This window comes from Molothrus aeneus, chromosome 3 (assembly GCF_037042795.1).
Source record: "Molothrus aeneus isolate 106 chromosome 3, BPBGC_Maene_1.0, whole genome shotgun sequence".
NCBI classification, from domain to species: Eukaryota; Metazoa; Chordata; class Aves; order Passeriformes; family Icteridae; genus Molothrus; species Molothrus aeneus.
The window spans coordinates 61983157-62004593 of record NC_089648.1 but is presented as its reverse complement, the minus strand read 5'-3'; the positions used below and the strand labels follow the sequence as shown (position 1 = coordinate 62004593).

At 35.5% G+C, this 21437-nt stretch overlaps 1 protein-coding gene across 1 annotated transcript in view; it reads right to left on the bottom strand.

Moving 5' to 3' along the window:
- TRDN (triadin) overlaps window positions 1-21437 on the bottom strand; it is a 194110-nt gene that overhangs the window by 151332 nt on the left and 21341 nt on the right. Inside the window, exons 5-7 of the mRNA XM_066546125.1 lie at window positions 20162-20188; window positions 7751-7801; window positions 1399-1458 (exon numbers count right to left, since the gene is read on the bottom strand). Coding sequence (XP_066402222.1) covers window positions 1399-1458; window positions 7751-7801; window positions 20162-20188 — 138 coding nt within the window. The remainder of the gene's footprint in view (window positions 1-1398; window positions 1459-7750; window positions 7802-20161; window positions 20189-21437) is intronic.

The following is a 21437-nucleotide window of genomic DNA, read 5'->3' as shown; positions in this document are numbered from 1 at the left end:
ACACAGTAGTGTTTCTGTAGCAGTTTTCGCAATAGCTCACTACATAAAACAAATAGTTCACTTCAAGAAAAAATACCACTAGGTAGACAGAATATTAATAAGGTTTATGGCATGCAAGGGCAGTATAATTGTGATTTTCTTTCACTGGCTATCTGAGTTTGGCTGGAATAATCTTTTTCTTGTTCTAAGAAACTTAATAAAACATTAAATATTGTTCTCCTATGAAATCAAGTTGAAGAATTCCACAGGTTTTCCACATTATAACAGAAGTCTTAAAGATAAATTCATGTTTTAATATGGACATTATTGCTTTTGCTTTGTAATTTTTCTAAACCCCAGAAAAAATTTCCCATGTTATCACCATTCTAGTTTCTACCAATAAATATTCATTCTAAGAGACACGTCAACTTATATGCCTGCCATTAACTTCTAAAATCAGTCTTGTTAGCTCAAGGCACTTTGAATTACTTATATGAAATGGAAAAGCTCCAATCAGAGACTGTTAGAAAGGCCTTGTCAAGCACAGCTTTCAGGAAGTTCACCTTCACTTGAGTTCTTGGCCTGAATAAGTCTACTGTGGCTGGATATTTCCCTTTTCTTGTTTTGGTAATTTATTATGGTCATTGGCCTGTTTGCTCTTCCAGAATATTTTTCTTCCTCCAGCGCAAGACTTCATTAACCATAGGTTAGTACAAAGGACATGTTCTCAGAAGAATTAAGTGTTTTGACAAGTAGATGCACTCCACTAAAATTTCATTTGGCTAAAATATCCTCACAAAAGGTAAAATAGACAGTGGCTATTGTAACCCAGAGATAAATCTCACCCATTGTGCGTGGAGAGTAAGCATTATCTTGATTCTGACTCCTACAACAGATCTGTAATTTTTTGTTGGCATACACCACCAGGAAATTATTAAATTCTCTCTAAAACCTCTCCCCAGTGTCTCTGAAATTAATCTGGAGGAATTTAGTTTTCCTCTTTTTTTCTTTTTTTTCCCTTTTTTTATTTTAAGCAGATTTCCAAAGCCGAATTCTACATGGACCATTTCCAGTTTGTTATAATTTACTAATTACTTTTTGGTGGAAAATATTCTCAAGGGCAAGTAAAATACTTGGATTTATTCAAGAAGAATAAAAAGAACACCAATTTGTGCTCTAGGTACTTTTACCTAACTTATTAGTACAGTAAAGACTATCTGAATGTAATTTCAGCTATTCTGTAGAGTGATTAATTCAAATTGTTTTTAAAAACCTCATTCTCCTTCCAGCTGGCTTTCACAACACCTCCTCCATCCTTAAATATTATTGGGATCTACAAGAACAGTCTAAGAGTCAATAGATTAGACTATTTTGAATCACTTATAAAAAGGCAAGGAATATCAAAAGCTGAATACATACCCTTTGGGGGTTCCTTCCTCTCAGTTTTTTCTGGTTTTTCAGGTTTGTCTCTCTGTGTTGCTACAAATAATAAACAAATAAATAAACCCCAGCCCACAATAAATCTTTAATCTAGATGTATTAAACACACTTATTATCTCATGAAAGTGATCAAGGTAAAGCATTCATGAACCCAAATAATGGATTTTAGCTCTGAGTCACAGGTACTTGATGATGTATAGACCTTCTGAATGTCAACATTTAATTAGAGGTCCAAGAGAAATATTTTCCTTGAATAAGTCTTCAGATATCAGACCATATTTTTCTGAAAGAAGTGATTATTCAGCAACCCCAATCTAATCTGTCCTTTCTCTTTTGGTCTCATTACACAACCACCCTGACTCTTAGATTTCTGACAGAGGAAATTATTTTCAGCCCTTGACAGCATTGCTTTCTATTCTTAACAAAAAACTGACCAGCATATTGCTTTCTATGCTATTTTTTTCTTTATTTTTAGCTGTCACTTCCGTCACAGGATGGATTAACAAGAAAACATCTCTTTTAATCAGAGTGTAACCTCAGGAAGAGCAGCTGTTCAAAACACAACCGACTCCATGTCCTGCAAGAGGCAGGCAAACACGAGTCCTTATAGACTCTCTTGCCCACCTAGGTCTCAGACCATGTTGTGAAGAGGTTCAATCCCACATACTAATGATTTTATTCTTAGTAAACCCATACTACTAAAAGACTAGAATTTCATAATTTCAGGGAAATATTGTTTTCTTTCCTGTACCTAGGTTTCTGGGAAAAAAGTAAAACAAATTCTTATTAGAAGACAGTGAGCTTTATAAACAAGCACATTATGCTTTTGTATCTATTAATTTCACCAGCTTTGCAGTGAATGCCATTTCACAAAAGGGCAAGCACTTTTTTGTTGGCTGAGTGTTTCCACATTAAAAAGCAAGTTGTAATGATTAAGAAAAATCATTCAGAACATTCAGTAAATTCATTATGTCTTATATGTGTTTGGATTATCCAAAATTCACTTTCAGTTGTAACAAATAAATTATTGTGATAAAAAACAGCCGTACAGTTGAAAAAGATTGAAGAGAGGTATTTCAAAGTCTTTAAAGAATGTGGACAGCAAATTTACATTAAAAAAACAGGCTGTGAAGAAAACAGCAGCACCAGCAATGTATTATTGAATGAATTACAGACTGCAACTCATCCAAATGCTTTAGCAGAGCTAGGAGCATACCAAGAAAAAATCATTCCCCAAACTGAGTATTTTTGCAGAAATTGTAGCATGCTTTTACATCTTGCATTTGTATTAGCAGATGCTTGCTCTATCCTAAACGCTTTTGTCCGTTTTGGCAGGACCAACAGCAGAGTTTTGCAAAGAATGTGATGGTCAGTGTGAGTGAAACATGAGCTTCTGCACATTCAGACAAAAGCTCTTGTAGTCTCTATGCCAGAAAATATGGCTGAACTATGCAGAACAGATTGATAATCAGAAAGCTTGGATTTATCCACAGGGCATCTTACTTGTGTAAGAGAGATTATTGTGGGTTTTTAAAAATTTGAAGTAGTTTTTCCATAGCATTTCCTTATTTCATGATTTGAGAAAAAAAGCACACAACAACAAGAAAACAAACCAAAGAACCCAAAAGAAATCAAAACAAACAAAACCCATACCAACACAGCAAACCCATAAAATGAGCCTTGAAAAACACTAACTGAACTGAATGTCAGTAGACCTGAAAGTGGATAGAAAAATCTAATTTAAATTTGTTTCACATTCTCAAAATGATGTAAACAGCAAAAACGCAAGGAAATACTAATATTTTTGTGGACTACAGCTTAAAACATGAAGAAGGGATAAGTTGGCCCCTTCTTGAGAAAGAAAAGTAACTTGATGTATCTGGGCAGGGAGCCTGGAATGTGGATAAGCAGAGACCAGGCTGGCATAAGCATAAGCTATTTTTCTCTTCCCAATTATAGGCTGAAGGTGATCTCTGGTTAGTTTGAGAGCCTTATCCTGTGTGCTGATATCCCCATAGCCTCAGAGGTTGCTAATCTCAGATTGTAATGTTTATCATTACCTCTTATGGGCACTGTCAGAGCTATGGCTTCCCTTATTTGGGAAGGGCAGGTGCTGCCAAAAATTAAAGCGTTCATGTTTCAGGGCTGTGATCACTGGCCATTTTTGACTCTTCAGTCACAAGACCAACAAAATCCACTGAAGCTTTTGTTCTAACAAATTTAAATCTGATGATTCTTAACATATTAACTCTCCCCCAAAATATTTTCATGTTCAACTTCATGTGTTATAAAAGTTCTGTCATAGAAAATACATCACTGTCTACAGATTGTTTCCATATTTTGTCACTTGGATATATTTTTCTTTGTCAAGGGCTTAACATATGCTCTTTCTCAAGCCCAAAATTCTAGGTGCAAGCTTTCAATTTTAGAATTAGCCAGGCTGGCCATATTGCCAAGTTTCTGTGAAAAAAATTAGAGTTGATTGGATATTATTTTCCATTAAAAAAAAGGGGGGAAGAAAGAACACAAACATAAAAAAAAGTTTTTAAGACTACTTTCACCCTCTTCAGCTGAAAAATGCTGAAACTGAAACTGTTCATTCAACTTGAATTCAACCATTTTATTAGTTTTATGATACATTTTGTAGTTAAAAGATCACCTCTTTTATTGCTTTTGCTACTAGGATGCTGGTGACATCCATAAGGCAAAATAGACTTAAAACCAAGTAGATTTATGGCAATGGTAGAGGCTAAATTTTTTCCACAAATTAAAAGAAATTTTCTTGGACTTCCTTGCAAATACCAAAAGGTCATAAGCTCAGACTGAAGTCTTATTAACATTGGAAAAAATATAACACCCCAACCTAATTTTCACTAACCTAGATTTTGGAAATTGCTGAAACATTTTTGCATGTCTTTGAATGAAAATTCAGCCTAAGGCAAAAAGATGAACATGGGAAATCTCATCCTAAGTGACTGGAGTGTGATAAATTTATAAATAATCTAAAATAGAAGCTTATAATGGAAAATTTCAAGGTAATTTAACTATGTATTCCAAATTTAATATTGCTATCTACTTCACAGAAAAAATAAAAATAAGAAGGGTTGCATATATGTGAGAGGATTTTCCTAATTTCAATCAGCATCACAGATTTTATTTGCATCAAATTGAAAATATACTGAAGGGGGATGTGACTTAGTTTGTCTTGGATAGTTATCCAACAAAGACATTCCACCTTCCAAAACAGAAAGTGTGAAAAGAAGAGGTGTAGTAAGGCACTGCTTCTGTACCTAAAAGAAGCAAAAATAGTTTCCAGCTGAGTAAGTCTTAAGTCTGCTGCTTAGTACAAAGCCAGGTGATGAGTGCAGTAAGCATGAAGCAGAGATTGCTTGCTCCAGCTAACAGACTAAGTGCTTGTCTACAGAGCAGCACTCTCAGGAAAGTTAAGATAAATGAACTAATACAATGAAGTTAGAGTGCATTAGTCAGAGAGCATTAAATCTCTGCCTAGATGCTTTCATTCAGAAGCAAAGCAACTTTAGATGTCTACAACTTAATTCTTCTTGAAGGAATGCTCAAAAAAAAAAAAAGGGTTTGGTCTGGAGAGGGGCACAGGCTTCCAGGTTCAAATACATAATTTAAGGAAACTACAGCTATGTTGCCATCTGTACCATGTTCTCCAGATTAAAGTTAATGCAGGCATAGTTGTAGCTGTACCTTGAGAAATCGGGCGAGGCAGATTTGTCTGTGCATTAAATATGCTTTTCGATTTATTAACTTGGTGAAATTATGTGGGTTTCTAGAACACTAAGATTTGTATGATCTAGCTCTATTTATCTATTTAGCTGTCTCAAATACTTTGTCTTTCAGCTACAGCAAATTAACCATCATTGCATTGTTCTCTTCCATACCTCACCCCAAAAGCAATGTATTAGTGAAGTGATTTTGGGAAAAGCCATACAATAAATAAACATTTTCCCATTCCTTCTCAATGCCTGTTTTAATTAGAGCTATTTCCCAGAAATGCAGGGCAATTCATTTCACTGGTGAGATCAGTTTTCCATAAAAATCAGAAATTGTCATTGGACCTTCAATTAGACAGAAATTTGGTACTTACATATACTTTTATCTCGATATTTTTTTACTATTGTTCTTACTTTTTGCCAAAATAATGTGTAATTAACTCTTATTGGTAGTAATAGTAATAAAAATTATATCAGCTATTTCTTAAACAGACTCCAGAAGCAACTCTAAGCCCTCAAAATCTATCTAGAACATAATATCTAGATGCTCAGGAGAGTTTTGTACAGAAAGATAATCAACCCCTTGTGCTTCCCCTGGATGATCAAGCTCCTGGTCATGCAGTCCAGGTGCCGCTGCATTTGTGAAATTACTAATACCTCAAATACCAAATTGGAAAGACTCTAACTTGTAGTGAACTTGTTCTTATGTGTACATGTTATCATGAAATAATTTGATTTCAGGGCTCTTAAGCACGACCAATGGCTTTGTGAAATTATTTCTCAGAGTATTTCTTCTTCCCAGGATTAAATTTGTTACAATAATTGAAATAGACATTATTGCTAGTAGTTTATCAAAATATTTAATTAAAAGCAAATTTGAGGGCACCAGTTTGCCCAGCTCTCAATACTGCTTGATTCTTTTAATTTCAGTCACTTCCATCTGGGATTTTTATTCATTATAACTGTTCCTCATATTTCACTTCAATCTTTCAAAAATGAAGCTTATAGATTGAACTCCCTTGTAAATTGTGGGACTTGTACTCAGAGGATTTGACTATTCAAAAAAATACAATAAAATTACTTTTAAAACTCTAGTGTTCCCACATGTTGGGCGGAAGACAGAAATGGTTTTTCCATTTCTTGCTATTAAAAATATTAATTTTACTTCTGAATTTTTTCTGTTAAAAACAATAAAAGACTATTTGTGCATATTTCCTGAAGGTACTTCAGAAGGTAACCATAAAATTCCGTAAGGATTCATGCCTTTATCACACTGTAGACAGGGGCCAGACAGAAGTTTTCTTGTTATTGTTCCTCCTATGTACAAGACACATTGTTAGGATAAAACATGAAAACAAATTAGAGAAAAAAAAATTGTTTTGTACTTCAGCAACTGATTGTATAACTAGAGACTGCATTATCAGGTACATAAATAATGGGATTTAACTAATGACACCTGAACACTTTTTTTTTCTGGCATCTTATAATTTCTACAATGTTATTATTTTGTGTAAAGAAATGCACTTTTGTATAGATTAAATGGTACACAAGAGGCTGTTTTGGCCAAGATTGCAACATCATTTGTGTTTTTAGATTACTTTGCTTGAAAAGACCTTAACTGGGATCCTTGCTAATGGATCTAAGTTCATTATTGTCTGACTTGCCCACTGGTATCCTAAAAAATTCATTTTGATAAAACATGATTTATTAAGTAGTTGGGAAACCATTCTAGGCAGTTCAGATGACCCTGATTAGCACAGAACTGGAGCTGAAAAATACCATAAAAACATTTTACAGAGGTGTAAAATACTATAATACCACACTGAGAATACATGCAAAAATAAATATAATTGCATGAGGGAGGGTGTATGTGTACACACAATATTTTTAATAAGCCTCCTTCTTTCTTCTTCCTGCCACTATCAAGCTGAGCACCAGTGTGTTAGAGGGATGCTCATGAAGTTTTATGTGGCCTAGCTTTTATGGAGGAGTTCTGTTAGGCAAAAACAGCCCTTCAGATATCCCAGAAAACACCTTTGTTTGTATGATCTCTGAAAACCAGTCCAAACCAGTTCCTCTGTGCATTTTCGGAAAGTGCCAGTTATAGGAGATTAAACAGTTTGAAAAAGAGAAGGTTCTTAAAATGGAACTTTTCTTATCTCTGATACACACCTGGCTCACTCTTAGCTATGACTTCCTAACTTGGATGGCACCCACTGGCCTATAAATTTACTTTTTTCCTTGCCCAACTCACTTCATGCCTTTTGCACCAGAGGAAGTTCATCAACACTCAACTTTCTTGCACTTTTACTAGAAAAAAGATTTCTGGAAAAGTTTGGGCAGGAGAATCTTATTATGAATGTGCATTTTCAATCTAGCTACACAAGCATAAAATTACATTTTTTTTTTTTTGTTAATGCTTAGGTATACATGAATTTTTGATCCTTTGCAGTCTGTGCCAGCTGATGTTTGAATGCTTCTATGATACAACAGGAATAGTTAACCAAGTTAACAAAAATTATGTAGTTAACAAAGACACTGTATGTGACACAAATATGTGTGAGCAAATAGACAAGAAAACCACTTACCCTTTGCTGGTGTTCGTTTTTCAGGTCTCTCTGTTTTCTGTTTTTGAATTTCTGAAAAAAAAATGCAACGCAGATTTGTCAATATTAAAATAATTTTCACACACAAAAACATCAGATGCATTCTCATATTAAAAAAAATTATTTAAAAATGCTTAAAATATTATGGCTGCACCATGGCTTTATCACCTACATAGTCAGAGTTACATACAATATAGTTCAATTTTATAAATATACATAGAAAATATATTTGGATAAAAATCACAATATTAAGTGTCTTTAATAATTATTCTGTTTTTAATTGAGCCACACAACTACTTTTAAAAGCAAGAATAAGTTTTTCTGATCTGTAAAACCTATGCAATTACATGTGTTGGTCATGATTCAGAAAAACATTATTTGCTAAACATTTTTCGTATTTATCTTGAGTTGTTTACCAAGATTAATATTTTATGTTTTCCAAACTACCTTTGGAAGGAAAAATGTTCTTTTCACTACATTTTCTAAATCTTTTAAAGCTCACATACTGAATTGTTAAGTCCAACACACAATAAAAGGTAGACTCAATGCTCTATACAAACTGTAAAGATAAAAGTTCCCAGGTTAGGGATTGTTGTCTTGGAGAATGACTCATTTTGATCATGCTGTACACCAAAATCTGAGAACTGTCTTCCTTAGAGGAGGAAGGGGCACAGTATTTATCTGCCCTTGTTTTGCCATTCCTTTTGAACAAAATTTTTCAGCTGCAATATTGATATTAAATTGCTGCTATATACCTCCATATAAATCTTTTTCCTACTGTCCTTATTGTGTCAAAACCAGGATAATATAAAAAAAGGTAAAATGCTGAATTTTTGAAAAAGCAAACCAGAATTAAGTCAAATGTGTGTAGCCCTCTTTGCACACGGTTGTAGAAATTTAAAGAGCATTTATTTTAGCTCTGCAATGAAGTCATTAAAACTATACAGAGTGCCTGGGTTATCATACTGTGCACATATTTCCTGCAGAAGGAAACTGCTCTAAAATAGTGTATGAAAAAAAACAAATGCAAATCTCACTAGACTCAATGGGAGATGACTTCTTGTATTTCGGTGTTACCTGTGGTATGCAGGGTCTAAATAACAAGAACCCTGACCCCAAAATTAATCCAACAGAGGAAAAGCTATGCATATAACATCTCAAGTCTAAGCTACTCTAATGCCTATTGAAGACAACTGAAATATTTCACTTACGACCTTAGTAATTTTCTCAGGATACATATTGCCAAAGAAATCCAGTAGGAAACAAAATTTCCCCTTCCCAGATATTTACATAAGTCCTTGAAAATAATGCAGAATGTTTTTATTGTACAGTATTTGGTATCTGAAATAATTATTGTGTGGTTTGCAAAAACATAGCTATTCTATGGCATCAGGCTATGTTGTCTTCAGATGGAGAAAATATTTTTTCACTGAGATAAAGAGTAATAAAGGGTAAAAGACATCGCTGTTAACCACTAATGTATGGAAACACAACTAAGCTAATTATATGATGTCATTAGGCTAAAAGAAGTTTTTATTCACTTCTCCTCTTGCTGTTTGCAGCCTGGGTGGCAGTTCATTTATAGTTCTATAAACCTCAAAGGGTGAGAATTGGAAGAAATATACTCTACTGATTTACTGTGTTTCAGCTGAGCCTGGATTATTTTTATTTCAAATATGTGAGGATATTTTATTTCTATTGACTGAGAGAATCCTGTTGCTGGATTTTCAAACATTTCCACCTGTTTTGCTTAAATGGCTACATGGTCTAGTTTAGGTACCATAAGTGGTAGGCATGGTGCAAGACAGTAACAGATGGAAGATTGCTCCCTAACTCTGGGCACATCTGAGCAGTTTTCCATGCCACTGCCTTCAAACACTGACTCAGGGGACTTAAAGAAAGCTGAGTCACTTCCTCTGCATTGCAACATTCAGTGGAGACATATCTTACCCAGTTCAAGAGGTCACCCTACATACTGAGATGAATGTGAATAAATCATATTTTTCAGGCAGAGTCACACAGACACATATTCCTTGCTTGCTTTAAAATGCCTCAGCTCTGCTGCATTTCTACCCTATATTATGTGTCTCACTACAGAAAACAGGCCTATTTTTCTTGAAAAAATAAGTATAAAATAAGAATAAATCCTTGTTATTTAAAAAAAAAGTTTTAAAATTACTTTTGATTTAGGGAAATTACTTCTAGTTTGACTGGAAATATGTATGGAGCAATGGATCTAGAGCTAGTTATTTAAATCAGGTTCACACTGTATCAGTAGTGAAACTTGCTTCAAACAAATATTCCAGTAAATCGCACAAAAAGATACCTTTTTAGATGGCCACACTGAGAACCTCATCTAATTTTCTGCTACAATTAGGATACCACACATTACAAAGAAAACATACTCAAATTCCTAGAAGTGAAGTACATCTTAACACACAAGTGCGTGCATATATGCATTTACACTCTTAAAGTATCTTCACAAACTTCCCATTAGAGCCTGAACCATCACAAAAAATTGCAGTCTGGATCACATCAATTCTGACACATTACATCCCAAATTTTCCCAGTACAAATAAATCTAGTCTTAATGTAAGCTCAATGAAATCAATTTACAAAACAGAAAATAACAACTATTTGTTAACTTCAAAGTATTTAAAATCAGGAAACATATTAGATTATTGGACATTTTTTGTTGTTGTTTTATGAGAGTTCTGATACTCTCTGCTTCATCTTTTATGACAAATAGCTTTAATTTTGTAGTAATCACATCATATCTTATTGCTGAGTTGACAAAGTGGTTGTAATATCATAGAAGACTTACATGGCCAGTTTAAAGCATGTAATTCATCTCTATCAGTGCGACACATTGTTAATAAATCCTAAATATTACAAATTCATGTTTAGAAAAATGACAGAATCAAGCAGCAGCAAGGATAATCTTTGTCACCACAGCAACCATTCGGATTTTTTATGAGATGACAGGACAGTTTATTAAATTATTGTAAGGGAGTATGTATTTTAAAAGCTGTATTTCATTGTTTGTTTTCTTAAATTATTAGGCAGACATGAAAAATTATCTTTCCCCTTGTGTTTCTTGGGTTTTGAATAGATAAGTATTTCCTTAAATATGAATACTGCTTGATGATAATCTCTATAGACCTCAGGTCTTGTGCAGACATACAGAACATACAGGGTGATTATTTTAAATAGGTCCAAGAAGGAAAGCTAGGAATCTTCTCACTGACCGTTTCAAGATGCTGAAAGGAGACACACTCAACTATATTGCTGTCAGGCTGATTTATCTGTGTCCTGTTGACCCAAAACAGACCTTAGCAGTCAGCTGAGGATCAGTATTGCAGGAAGCTTTACTGGAAATCTCTGCTGAGCAAGAGAGTCTGGGCAGCAGCTTCCCCACCCCCCACCCAGCTAATTTTCATTAACAGCAGTTGACAGCGTCTAACGAGAGCAGAGCCCTGGCTGTGCACTCTAGCTCCGGGAAGATCAAGATGGGAGAAATAATTTCAGTCCCTTGAATCTGTGTGAACTAAAGGGTCAGCACTGTGCAGGTTTGCATCAGTGTGAATGAAGAGCACAGCCCCTCATGCGAGGGCATGAGGAGATTCTCCTGGCTCCTGGCTCCCTTTGTCTGCCTTTGTGTTTCTGATTTTGATTTTTTGTTATGTCCTTTTTTATGACATAGTAAAATGGATAGCATTATTCCCAGCCATTTCAATTTTATTGTGTTATAATAGCATCTATGAGCCTTAGCCTACATGAATTACTTTAGGTACCACATGGAGCTATGACATGATATAAATATCTCATCTCTGTAACACAGGAGTTCAAACTTAAGAGGGATGCATTTCTTCTCTTACTGGGAAAGCACAGCCTTGCATCTTGCTTCATTAGTGGATAAAATGGTGAGTAGCATTCTGGTATTGTTGAAATAGCACCTACACCTCACCCTCCGCTGAGTTTCCATCTTACAGATTAAATATACCTTTAAAAAAATCCCCAAAATCATATTAAAAATGTGCATGATATAAGAGACAAAGTGAGGGAAAAAAAGAGTCGCCATTTGAAACACAAGAATGCTTTGCCCAAGGTAACCCAGAAAGTCAGCAAAGGAACTGGGGATTTACCTCTGAAACTGACATTCAACATTACCCTCCATGCTTAATGCCAACCTGTTTCTACTTAAATACTGCAGTGAAGAAAGAATGTAGTTCTAATATATCTAGTGTTTTAAAGGTATAATTAAGCAGATGGAATTTTCTATGAAATGAGAATAGATTTTTTTCCCTAACATATTTTACCAGCTGGTCATCCTTTTCATCAGCTGTTACAGGTAACACAGCGATTTACACCCTCAGTGCCTTGACATTCTCTCTCTTACAAATATCTAAATGTGAAAAGGAAAATTAGTCCAACTCAGAGTCTGGTGAGCCAGAGGTTAATAATTTGCTTTTGAGTAGTTAAAATCCTTACAGCTATTGCCAGCAATTTAGTGAGGCTATATCCCTGCTAGTTTATCAGGACTAATTGGTAGCAGGTAGCTGATTATCCTGAAGAGTTGGTGGAAACAGATACTGAGGGCAAGGCTAGAGTGAGTGGTGTTAAGAGCTTTAGAAGATGGGAGATGTAATTTCTAATGTGCTTTTAGAAGTTTTCTGTGTGAAGAATTGTAGTCTGCTCTCTTGCTGTTGGTATCCTCAGGAGAAATTTGCAATTGTGCAGCTGATGTCTATTTTTAATCTAGATAGTACCAGCTGGTGAGGGTGACAGTTATCCTTGTGGGGCTAGGAGGAGAAGAGAGGAAGCTGTGCATGAGAGCAACTTCAATCTGACTACTAATACATCAAATAGCTGTGCTTTACAGGCAAAAACACCCACAGCAAAACCAAAAATCACCGTGCAACAGGAAAAAAGTGCAGGGAAAAAACAAAAAACCAAAAAAAAAAAAAACCAAAAAAAGGCAAAAAAAAAAAAAGGCAAGCAGGAAATACTTGATTGGGGAATTAAACTGGTGTATTTTTTTATTGTGCCCATATCCAGGAACCAAAGGCAGTGTAACAGAAGGCCTTAAATACCAGCATTCAGTGTTGGAAAGTCTGAGTGACGTATATGGCTTATCCTGGTGACTTCCCTACCATCTTGCCAGTAGCACAGTCTCATCCTCAGTGTTTTTGTAGATCCTGCCCTGTTCTGGGGACTCAAAGCAACTTCAGGCTGAACAGTTCGTGTGCTCATCCACGACATGAGGAACCAGATCACAGCACCTGCTAAATATGATTTCAGAATTTTTTATCCAGCTCTTTGGGAATTACATGTTAGAGTGAGAATTAAGGTTTCTTCTTCCTTTTAGGGAAGGGAAGGGAAGGGAAGGGAAGGGAAGGGAAGGGAAGGGAAGGGAAGGGAAGGGAAGGGAAGGGAAGGGAAGGGAAGTGCCATGTCAAATTCCATTTGTCTTGTTAAACTGAGTATTCTCTTCCCTTCATTTCCCTCCCCTTCCCAAATACTTTGTTGTTGTTGTTGTTGTAATTATTATTTTAATATTATTATTATTATGTTGAGTCTTGTTTTTATTATGGTAAGGTTTCCATTTGAAACAGAAAAGCCTTATCAGAAAGGTTTTTGCAGGGAGGGAGGTACTTCCAATTATCTTTGACTAATTGTCCTGTAAGCATGACTGGCATTCTTCATGAAGACCATATGCAGATTTTTACGGTGGAATTTTAATGACTGAGCTTTTGAAAGAACTGAAAGTGGAAGATATTAAAAGTTTTCAATCCTATAAATTTTAACATAAAGTTTTATTTTTAACATATATAAAGATGTTAAGGCTGTGTTTTTCCTTCCCAGACAACAGTCCTGTACCTTTAGGCTCTAAAATCAAAAAAGGAATGCTATTTGTACTTTGATTAAAATCAAGAACCAAAAGACAGACAACCTCTTTACTCAAACAAATCAGAGATAGAGCCGCATGATCAAAACCAGTGGAACATGAAATTTTCTTGACACGGTTTGCCTTATGGATGCCAGTCTGCAAGGTGTTACTGGTCCACTGGTAAATGATATTTTTCATAGCCAATTTTATCAGTCTGCATTTAATTGAGTGTAATTTTCTAAAGAAGAAAATGCAGGCAAGGCTTGTAGGCATCTTAGAGCAAAATTATATATACAACTGTACCTAAAATCTCTAATCTTGATTAGCACCAAGGAAATCTTTTTCCATACAAATCTATTTAATTGTTGTTTGATTGGGTCTTTTGGTTTTGTCTCTTTGTTTTTGAAAGATGTTAAAAATACAATAAAAAGAGATCACAGACTGACTTCCTTGACCAAGATTTCAAAAACATGATCTCTGCAGATTCTACCTTACTGCATTAGTCTGTAAATAGTCATTCCTTGGCAAATTCAATCACATTTGGATCCAATTGATTTTATTTCAGGGGTTTGGCATGCAGAAGAGAGAAGTTTCTGTGGGTCATGAGCATGGGCTCCATTTGCTACATCCTCTCCTTGGCACAGCAGTAACTGTGAAGGGATCTGAGTTCACTCAGAAATATGCAAGCCCCCCAGTTGTGATGCTGTGCCTTTAACTGAGTTTTGGAAAAGTTGTTCATTTTCCAGGTCAGGCACAGCAGACTCAAGCCAGTGGGGATCTGCTTAACACCCTCTTCTCTCAAAGTGAGAACCTCCCCAGAGCTCCATTACTGGGGCACAAATTAAGATTTCCATAAAGATTGCATCATTATCTTCACTTAAGGTTTTCCCTGATTTAAAAGGATACCTTCAACAGCTGCAAATCTCTCTTCTAACACTTCTGTCCAGAGTCCCTACCAGCCTTGCAGCCCAAAATTCTTTCTCTTTTAAAATGTAGTTGGTAAGTTTGGATTGAAAAGTTTCAGGTCAAGCTGAAAACAAATCACTATTCTGCAAAAGGCAAAAGAACTACAATTGAACATCCCTGTACCCTTGCAGTATATTGCCTTTTTTCATCTGTGTAATATGGAAAATATTTTCTTTCTTTTACAAGATGCTAATTTATGGTGGATATGCAATTGCTGTACTGATCAATGTAAGTAAAACCAGATGAAATTGTTAAAAGAACATTCATAACAGAAATGGATGCCACAAAAATGAAAAGTGTAAAAAAACTCCATATCTGGAAAAGCACTTTAACATCTGAGAATTGAACCAATCAATGATTTCCATCTTTTAACACAGAGAGTACTTTACACAAAGGTATGCAAAATGCTTTATAGTAAAGTGTAACCTAGGGAAACAGCAAAAGCCTTTTAGTGAGATCTTTAATAGCAACTCATAACAGAGAAGTGAACATTACCATACAGCAACATAAAAGAAACTGAATTCAGAAGGCATTTTCAGTACAAATAGGTATATGCTTTAGGGATGAATGGAACTGTCTAATTATTTTTTAAGGCACATATATGACAACTACACTGGTAACACAGTTTTCAGATTGCATTTATGGTATTCTGAATTTATTGTCTCTAGCTCATTTCCAAACTGCCTGTAGCCTTGGGTTCACAAGAAGTTGTAGATGGATTACAGCCATGCAAACACTGTTTTCAGTGGGGAAAATGCTTGGAGTATGGGAAATTATAACTATATTTTTAATAGTTCTGATATACTTTTTGAGGCATTTGCACTGGTCACTCTAAGGCAGCAATAAGGACTTCTGTCCCATCCACTGAGTCAGCTGAGCTTCTGGTCTAATCCTGCATTCTGTTAGACTGTTAAAAACAGTCTAACATACATGATAAATTGTAGGACTGATATTTGTTTACTTGATCACTGCACCAAAAAACTATGCAGGAAATTTTCTGGTCTGAGAACCTTTCCTTTTGGGAGCACATTGTTAGCAGAGATCGATACCCAGGCCTGAACAAGCCAATAGATTGTGCTGAATAAATTCTGACTGGCCTAACCTTGGCGTGGAGAAGGGGTTAATAGGAGTGGGTGTCTGCCCTCAGGTCTGGGGAACTACACCTTGGCCAGAGCTGCTGAGGGTGAGTCAGTGTAACTGACAATCCCCTTAGAAGCTGACATATCTTTTAAGAGCATGATGTGTCTTCAGCATATTAATAACCAGCCTAATACTCTGGCAATGATACTCTAATTTGAGCTGAAGACAGATGGATAAGGTGCCTTGCCAAAAAGTTTATTTGTCTTTTACAAAATTTCTTGTGACCTTTAACAGAAATTTCTAGTCTGTGTTGGCTTTTTGTTGCAATTTATGATTTTTTAAATCACATTTTTCTAAGAAAAAAGTCAAAAACATATGTTTCTGTCTCACATATACACTAACTCACAGAAAATTAAAGATCCATCTCTACTTGAAGGAAACATTTCTTTTGATTGTTGGTAAGAATAATCTTATGCCTATAATGAAACTTTTCGGTAATCCTGAGATGGATAACTGTCAAAATGGTGCTTTATTTTTTTCTCTGCTTTTTAATTGAATAGTATTTATTGAAACTAAAATTATTTTCAATTTAATAAAGACCTTTTTAGGCATGGTTCTCAATGTTGAAGTGTTTGTAGCTCTTTACTATTTTCACATCTTTATTTCCAAATTTGTGTTTTGTCAACTCCTTTCCAAACTTACAACTGAGGCCAGTAGTGCTCACAAAAACAAACAAGCAAACAAACAAAACACCCTCCACTTTCTTTTTTATAGTAATAATTTCTAGTAAAAACATACAGGCATGCAGCTCTCAAATAATAGGATGTGTCTAAAGGTGAAACTAACCCTGAAAAAATGAACAAGATTATTAGTCATAACTATTATTATTATTATAGAAAAAAATGAAACTAAAAGCAAATTAAGCCCGAAAGAATTAAACCTCTCTGCCACTTGTGAAAATGCCCTATAGTTTTTGTATGTTGAGAATATGTATTGTTAAAGACTGCAAAGTCCCCTCCAGCATAATCATTCTCCATGTCCATCGAAGAATACTACTTTGCCAGACAATATTAAATGCTCATTCTTTTCAATTATTGAAGATAAATATTAGTGATAAGACTTGGACTGGCAAAAGTAATTGCAATAAAAAAAAGGTGCTTGAGAAATATTTTCATATCTTCAAAGGATTCTGAAACTGATATTAATCCCATTGCCTGTGGAAGCCCATTGTCATTACTTGTACTTCTATTATCTTTGCTTTTAATTTACATCTCTAGGAAAGTGATCTTTGCTTTCTTTGGGATCATAATTATGATTAGACTTTTCCTCTTTCATGGCTAGACAATGTCCTTGCCACTCCCCTTGAATTTTTTCCAATATACAATTGTACTGTGATATCAGCAATCTCATTTTTTCAGTTACTATATTATATTATAACGTAAATTTTGTGCAAATATTTTAGCATTCAAAAAGGCTGCTAGAGTGAAGGCTTTTCCATTCACTAAAAGCAGATATGGAGATTTTTCAAAAATTCTCATTCTATTAATGAATACCACACTAACTTTGAGTTAAATCCAATAGAAGCACTTAAATATCAGGCCCAGCAACCATAGTGCACATTTCCAGAATGAAATTTGAGAGAGATTTTCCTTAAAAATGTGAAAAATGTCAATTTGTTCATATTCTGGAGACAGCAGTAGTGTAGTGCACAATCTCACTAGTATTTTTTTTCTTGTTTAGAATGCTCAAATGCCAGTGTCACCTAAAGAAGAATCTTTCATAAAGCTATAGATGAAATTGCTGCTCAGAGTAGAAGGGATTTTAATGCAGAAATGGCCCTTTACAAGTAGGTAGAGAAAACTCCAAACCAAAATATTTGGTTCTAATTTTATGAATAAAACTAAAGTTTTATGAATAAAATTAAAGTTTTGACACCCAAAAATCTCCAGATTTGTATAGGTGGTCTTCTTTTGGGTCCAGCCCTAACAACAGCAACATGGAAAGAATCACCAATGCCATGTCTTGTTTTGTTTTGTTTTGTTTTAGAAAGCTTTTCTTCTGGAAGTCTTATTTATGGACCATGTAAATGACAGCACAAATTAGTTGAGAGAAGCTGCTTGGAGAGCTCTGCACCTTGTGCTCAGGGGAGCAGATTGTGTTGATTGTGAGAGTGCTACCTGCAGGAGCTCACCTGAGCCCTCAGCTCACCTCCCAGGGCTCTGCCTTCTGTGCTCATGACCTTCAGCTCTGGGAGAGAATTTCACTGCGCCTAAGGAGAAAAGCTGTTCATGACACTACACCACAGAACTCTCAGAAAGCTTCTGTTTAGCCTTAGACCCCAGAAATTAGGCTCCTTGATGTTTATACAGTTTTAAGAGGAGTCTGCAGAGAGACAGGAATAACTCTGAGGGGCTGAGAGGTGTCGGTCACTGAGGAGACACGTGCAGTACTCTGCACTGGCATTTGCAAGGGACTCATGGCTTCAGGCCACATATGTTGTATTTCTGTAGCTCTGTAAAAGAGGTGACAAAATCAAGTACAAACAAGGCCAGATCCTGGCTGCCAGGATGAAATGGAGACCTCCAGTCACCTGGGGATGGTAAGTTATTTGAGGATGTTGCTATGTGAAAGCTTATGGCAATACTTATGACAGAAAGGGGCACTATCTTCAGCAGGCACAGTCAAGAGAAAGTGTTGTGCAGGGACACAAGGATGAGAATGCTTGTACTCTAAAAGACAGAAGGAAAATCTTGAGCACACATTCAGGAAGTGGAAAAGCCCACTCAAAATTTGTTTTACTGTCTGGAAGGTGAAACATGTTTGAATTTGGGCCTTTTCACATCTGTGTGGCTGCATTATCCTGTAAGGTACCAGATCAGGAGAAATCACCAGGTTCTTGTCCATTTCCTTTATACCAAAGATAGAAGACCCTCTCAGGATTCATGTCCAGTGCCAGAAGCTTTGAACAGTGAGGAAAACATTCCCAGCTGGCAGTTAGATACTCAACTCCCTGGATGGAGCAATTTTGGGTCCAAACAACCATACAGTAACTTCCAATTGCTTACAATTTACACAGCCTTGAGCGTATTTAGATGACTTCTCCAAATTCTGTTTCTATGTCTTTCTGCCCCAGTACAATGGATAAGGCCTATATCACCGATTTCTAGAGAAGGGATTGCAATGCTGAGCATGGTGCTGTCCATAGTGTTTTTATGGATTATGCCTTATGTTTTTTAAGGATTATGCCTTCCTAGCCATGAAGTAACAGCACTTTCAGCCTGGCCCCTACACTGGCCCATGGTGAGAAGACACATTCCACCATGGACATCCTTGCCAACAGTGTGCTACAGCTCTGTGCATCTTCTGTAAAATTAAAAATGCACCTGTCTCTATGGCAAAAGACACAAGGCTGAAGGTGTTACAGTTCTTACAGATGAATTAAAAAGAGAGACTCTTTTCCTACACTGTCTGTTAATTTTCCCAACATGAGGAGTCATCAATAGAAAGATAACTGCTCCCGGTCTTCAAGCCTTTTAATTAATTGGATTACAGATTGAGATTGACAGATTATTTCATTAAATAGAAGCCTGATCCAGTTCCATTTAACTTCAGAGAAAACTGGATTGTAATCCCAGAAGCAACTGGGGTGTTGGATTTATCAATATGGGCATTTACCCCTTGAGAAGTTGATGGATTCCGAATTCAGTTCACATAGGGCTGCTTACACATCCTACTTTTCTTCAGCTTTGCTAAATATGGAGAAAAAACATGCCCTAGTTTTGAAAAGATTTACATTCTATCATCAGTAATTCCAGCCTTCTAATACATTTGCATTTTGATTTAATAGGAGTTGAATATAAGTTTTATGTTTCAGCAAAACAATTTCAATATCCATAAAGATTATAATATAAATCCTACTTCCTTCACTTGTCTGCTTTAAAAATTCAATGATAACTAAGTAATTTTTTCAGAAGACTAGGATGCAGTCCTTTAGGGGCCTGTGTTGGCTTCAGGTAAAATGCTTGACAGTACCTCATCATTATTTCTCACTAAATATACTTTCCATATTATTATTCCTGAACTTTATTTCTCTACAGACATACATATAACTCCTTTGCATTAAGAGAAGCCCCACAAGCATGGCAAGGACATAAATAACATTTCTGTAATTCTATTTTTATATTTTTTTTTCAGATTTTCTGTAATAATTAAATAATAAAGAGTAATGAAATAGTAAGTTAATAATGAAATAGTAAAGAATTCTTACAAATTCTTACAACAAACAGCTCAGTAAACATTATTATTTGTGTTTTACATTAAAGAGGTTTGCTAGAGCACCACTGAAAAGGCTAGTAGACTGCCATGTAACTATTGTCAGAATTTATATCACAGACATACAATTAATTCTTAAAAAGATTACTAAATATTTTCCCTCTACTATCAAGCAACTGACCAACCTTTTTTCAGGGAAGGTTCCACTTCACCTAAACCAAGAGAAAAAAACAGGTATGAGAGAAAAGATTAAAAAAAAACACAAACCGACAAAACCCAAACCAAACCAAAGCAAAAACAACTCACAAAACAAAACAAAACCAAAAAACAGCACCTTCTTTCATGTCGGCTCATTTTATTTCAAAAAATTTTTTTTCTTCTTTATATGCTAAATAACAAGCATCAATTCTGAGATTTTGGATTTTTCATTAAAAATCTAAATTGCCGTAGAGTTTTGGGTAGATAAATTCAAGGTGCAGCAGTAACTAAGGAAATATCCAAATCTCTATTCATGCTTCTGAATATTAACTTGTGACTACAATTAAAAATTTACTTTACTTTATGCATGTTTCCACATTTTAAGGAAAGGCTCACTGGCTCTTTTTAAATTCCAAATAAAGTATATATGAAATTAAACAAGATTGTAAATCTAGAAATGGCCAAGGCAAAAAAAGAATCCATTTCAGTGTAACTATAAGCCTTTGATTGCTGCACTATGTTACTGCACCTCCATGTAGGACATGGAATTGGAAGGAGTGATCCCGAATGACTGGCCTGGGTGCAGCCTCAGCTGCACTGACTACAGCACAGAGTGGGCAGGGTGCTGAAAGCACTTAATTTTTATGATATAGTGCAGTAAGATGCCTTGCTGCCTATTCACACTCCTGGTTGATGATGAAATTCCACTTGGGCAAAACACTGCCAGAGCTAAGGTTTCCAAATCTAGTAAACATCAGATCTCGAATTTTTGTCTGTCAGGTATTTCATGACTTTTCCTACTGCCATTAACACTTAGACACTTGGGTATTTGAAAGTTTGCATGTGCTTTGGGAGCTATGAAATCCTAAAAATACACACTGATCAAATTTTACAAAGCTGTCTATTTTTCATCTTTTCTGTTTGTCAGCCTTAGGAGAGACTGGCTTTCTGCAAGTTATAAATCATATCTCAGAATAGGATGCCCAATTCACAGACCCATGTGTAGCAGCCTATCTATTAGCATTCATATAGGATGTTAATATAAAAAGCTCATGCACACATTTAAAAGGTAAACACTTGGTAATATCTCAGGTTTCTGAACAAATGGGTAGAAGTCAGTTTCAGTACATGTCACTTTTTAATTATATTCTGGTGTAGCCAAACGGAATGTAAAATAAACTACCGTGAAATGAAGATGTCACTCCTACACTAATCACTTGTCAGAATGACCAATATGATGTGACATGATGATCCACTACTGAC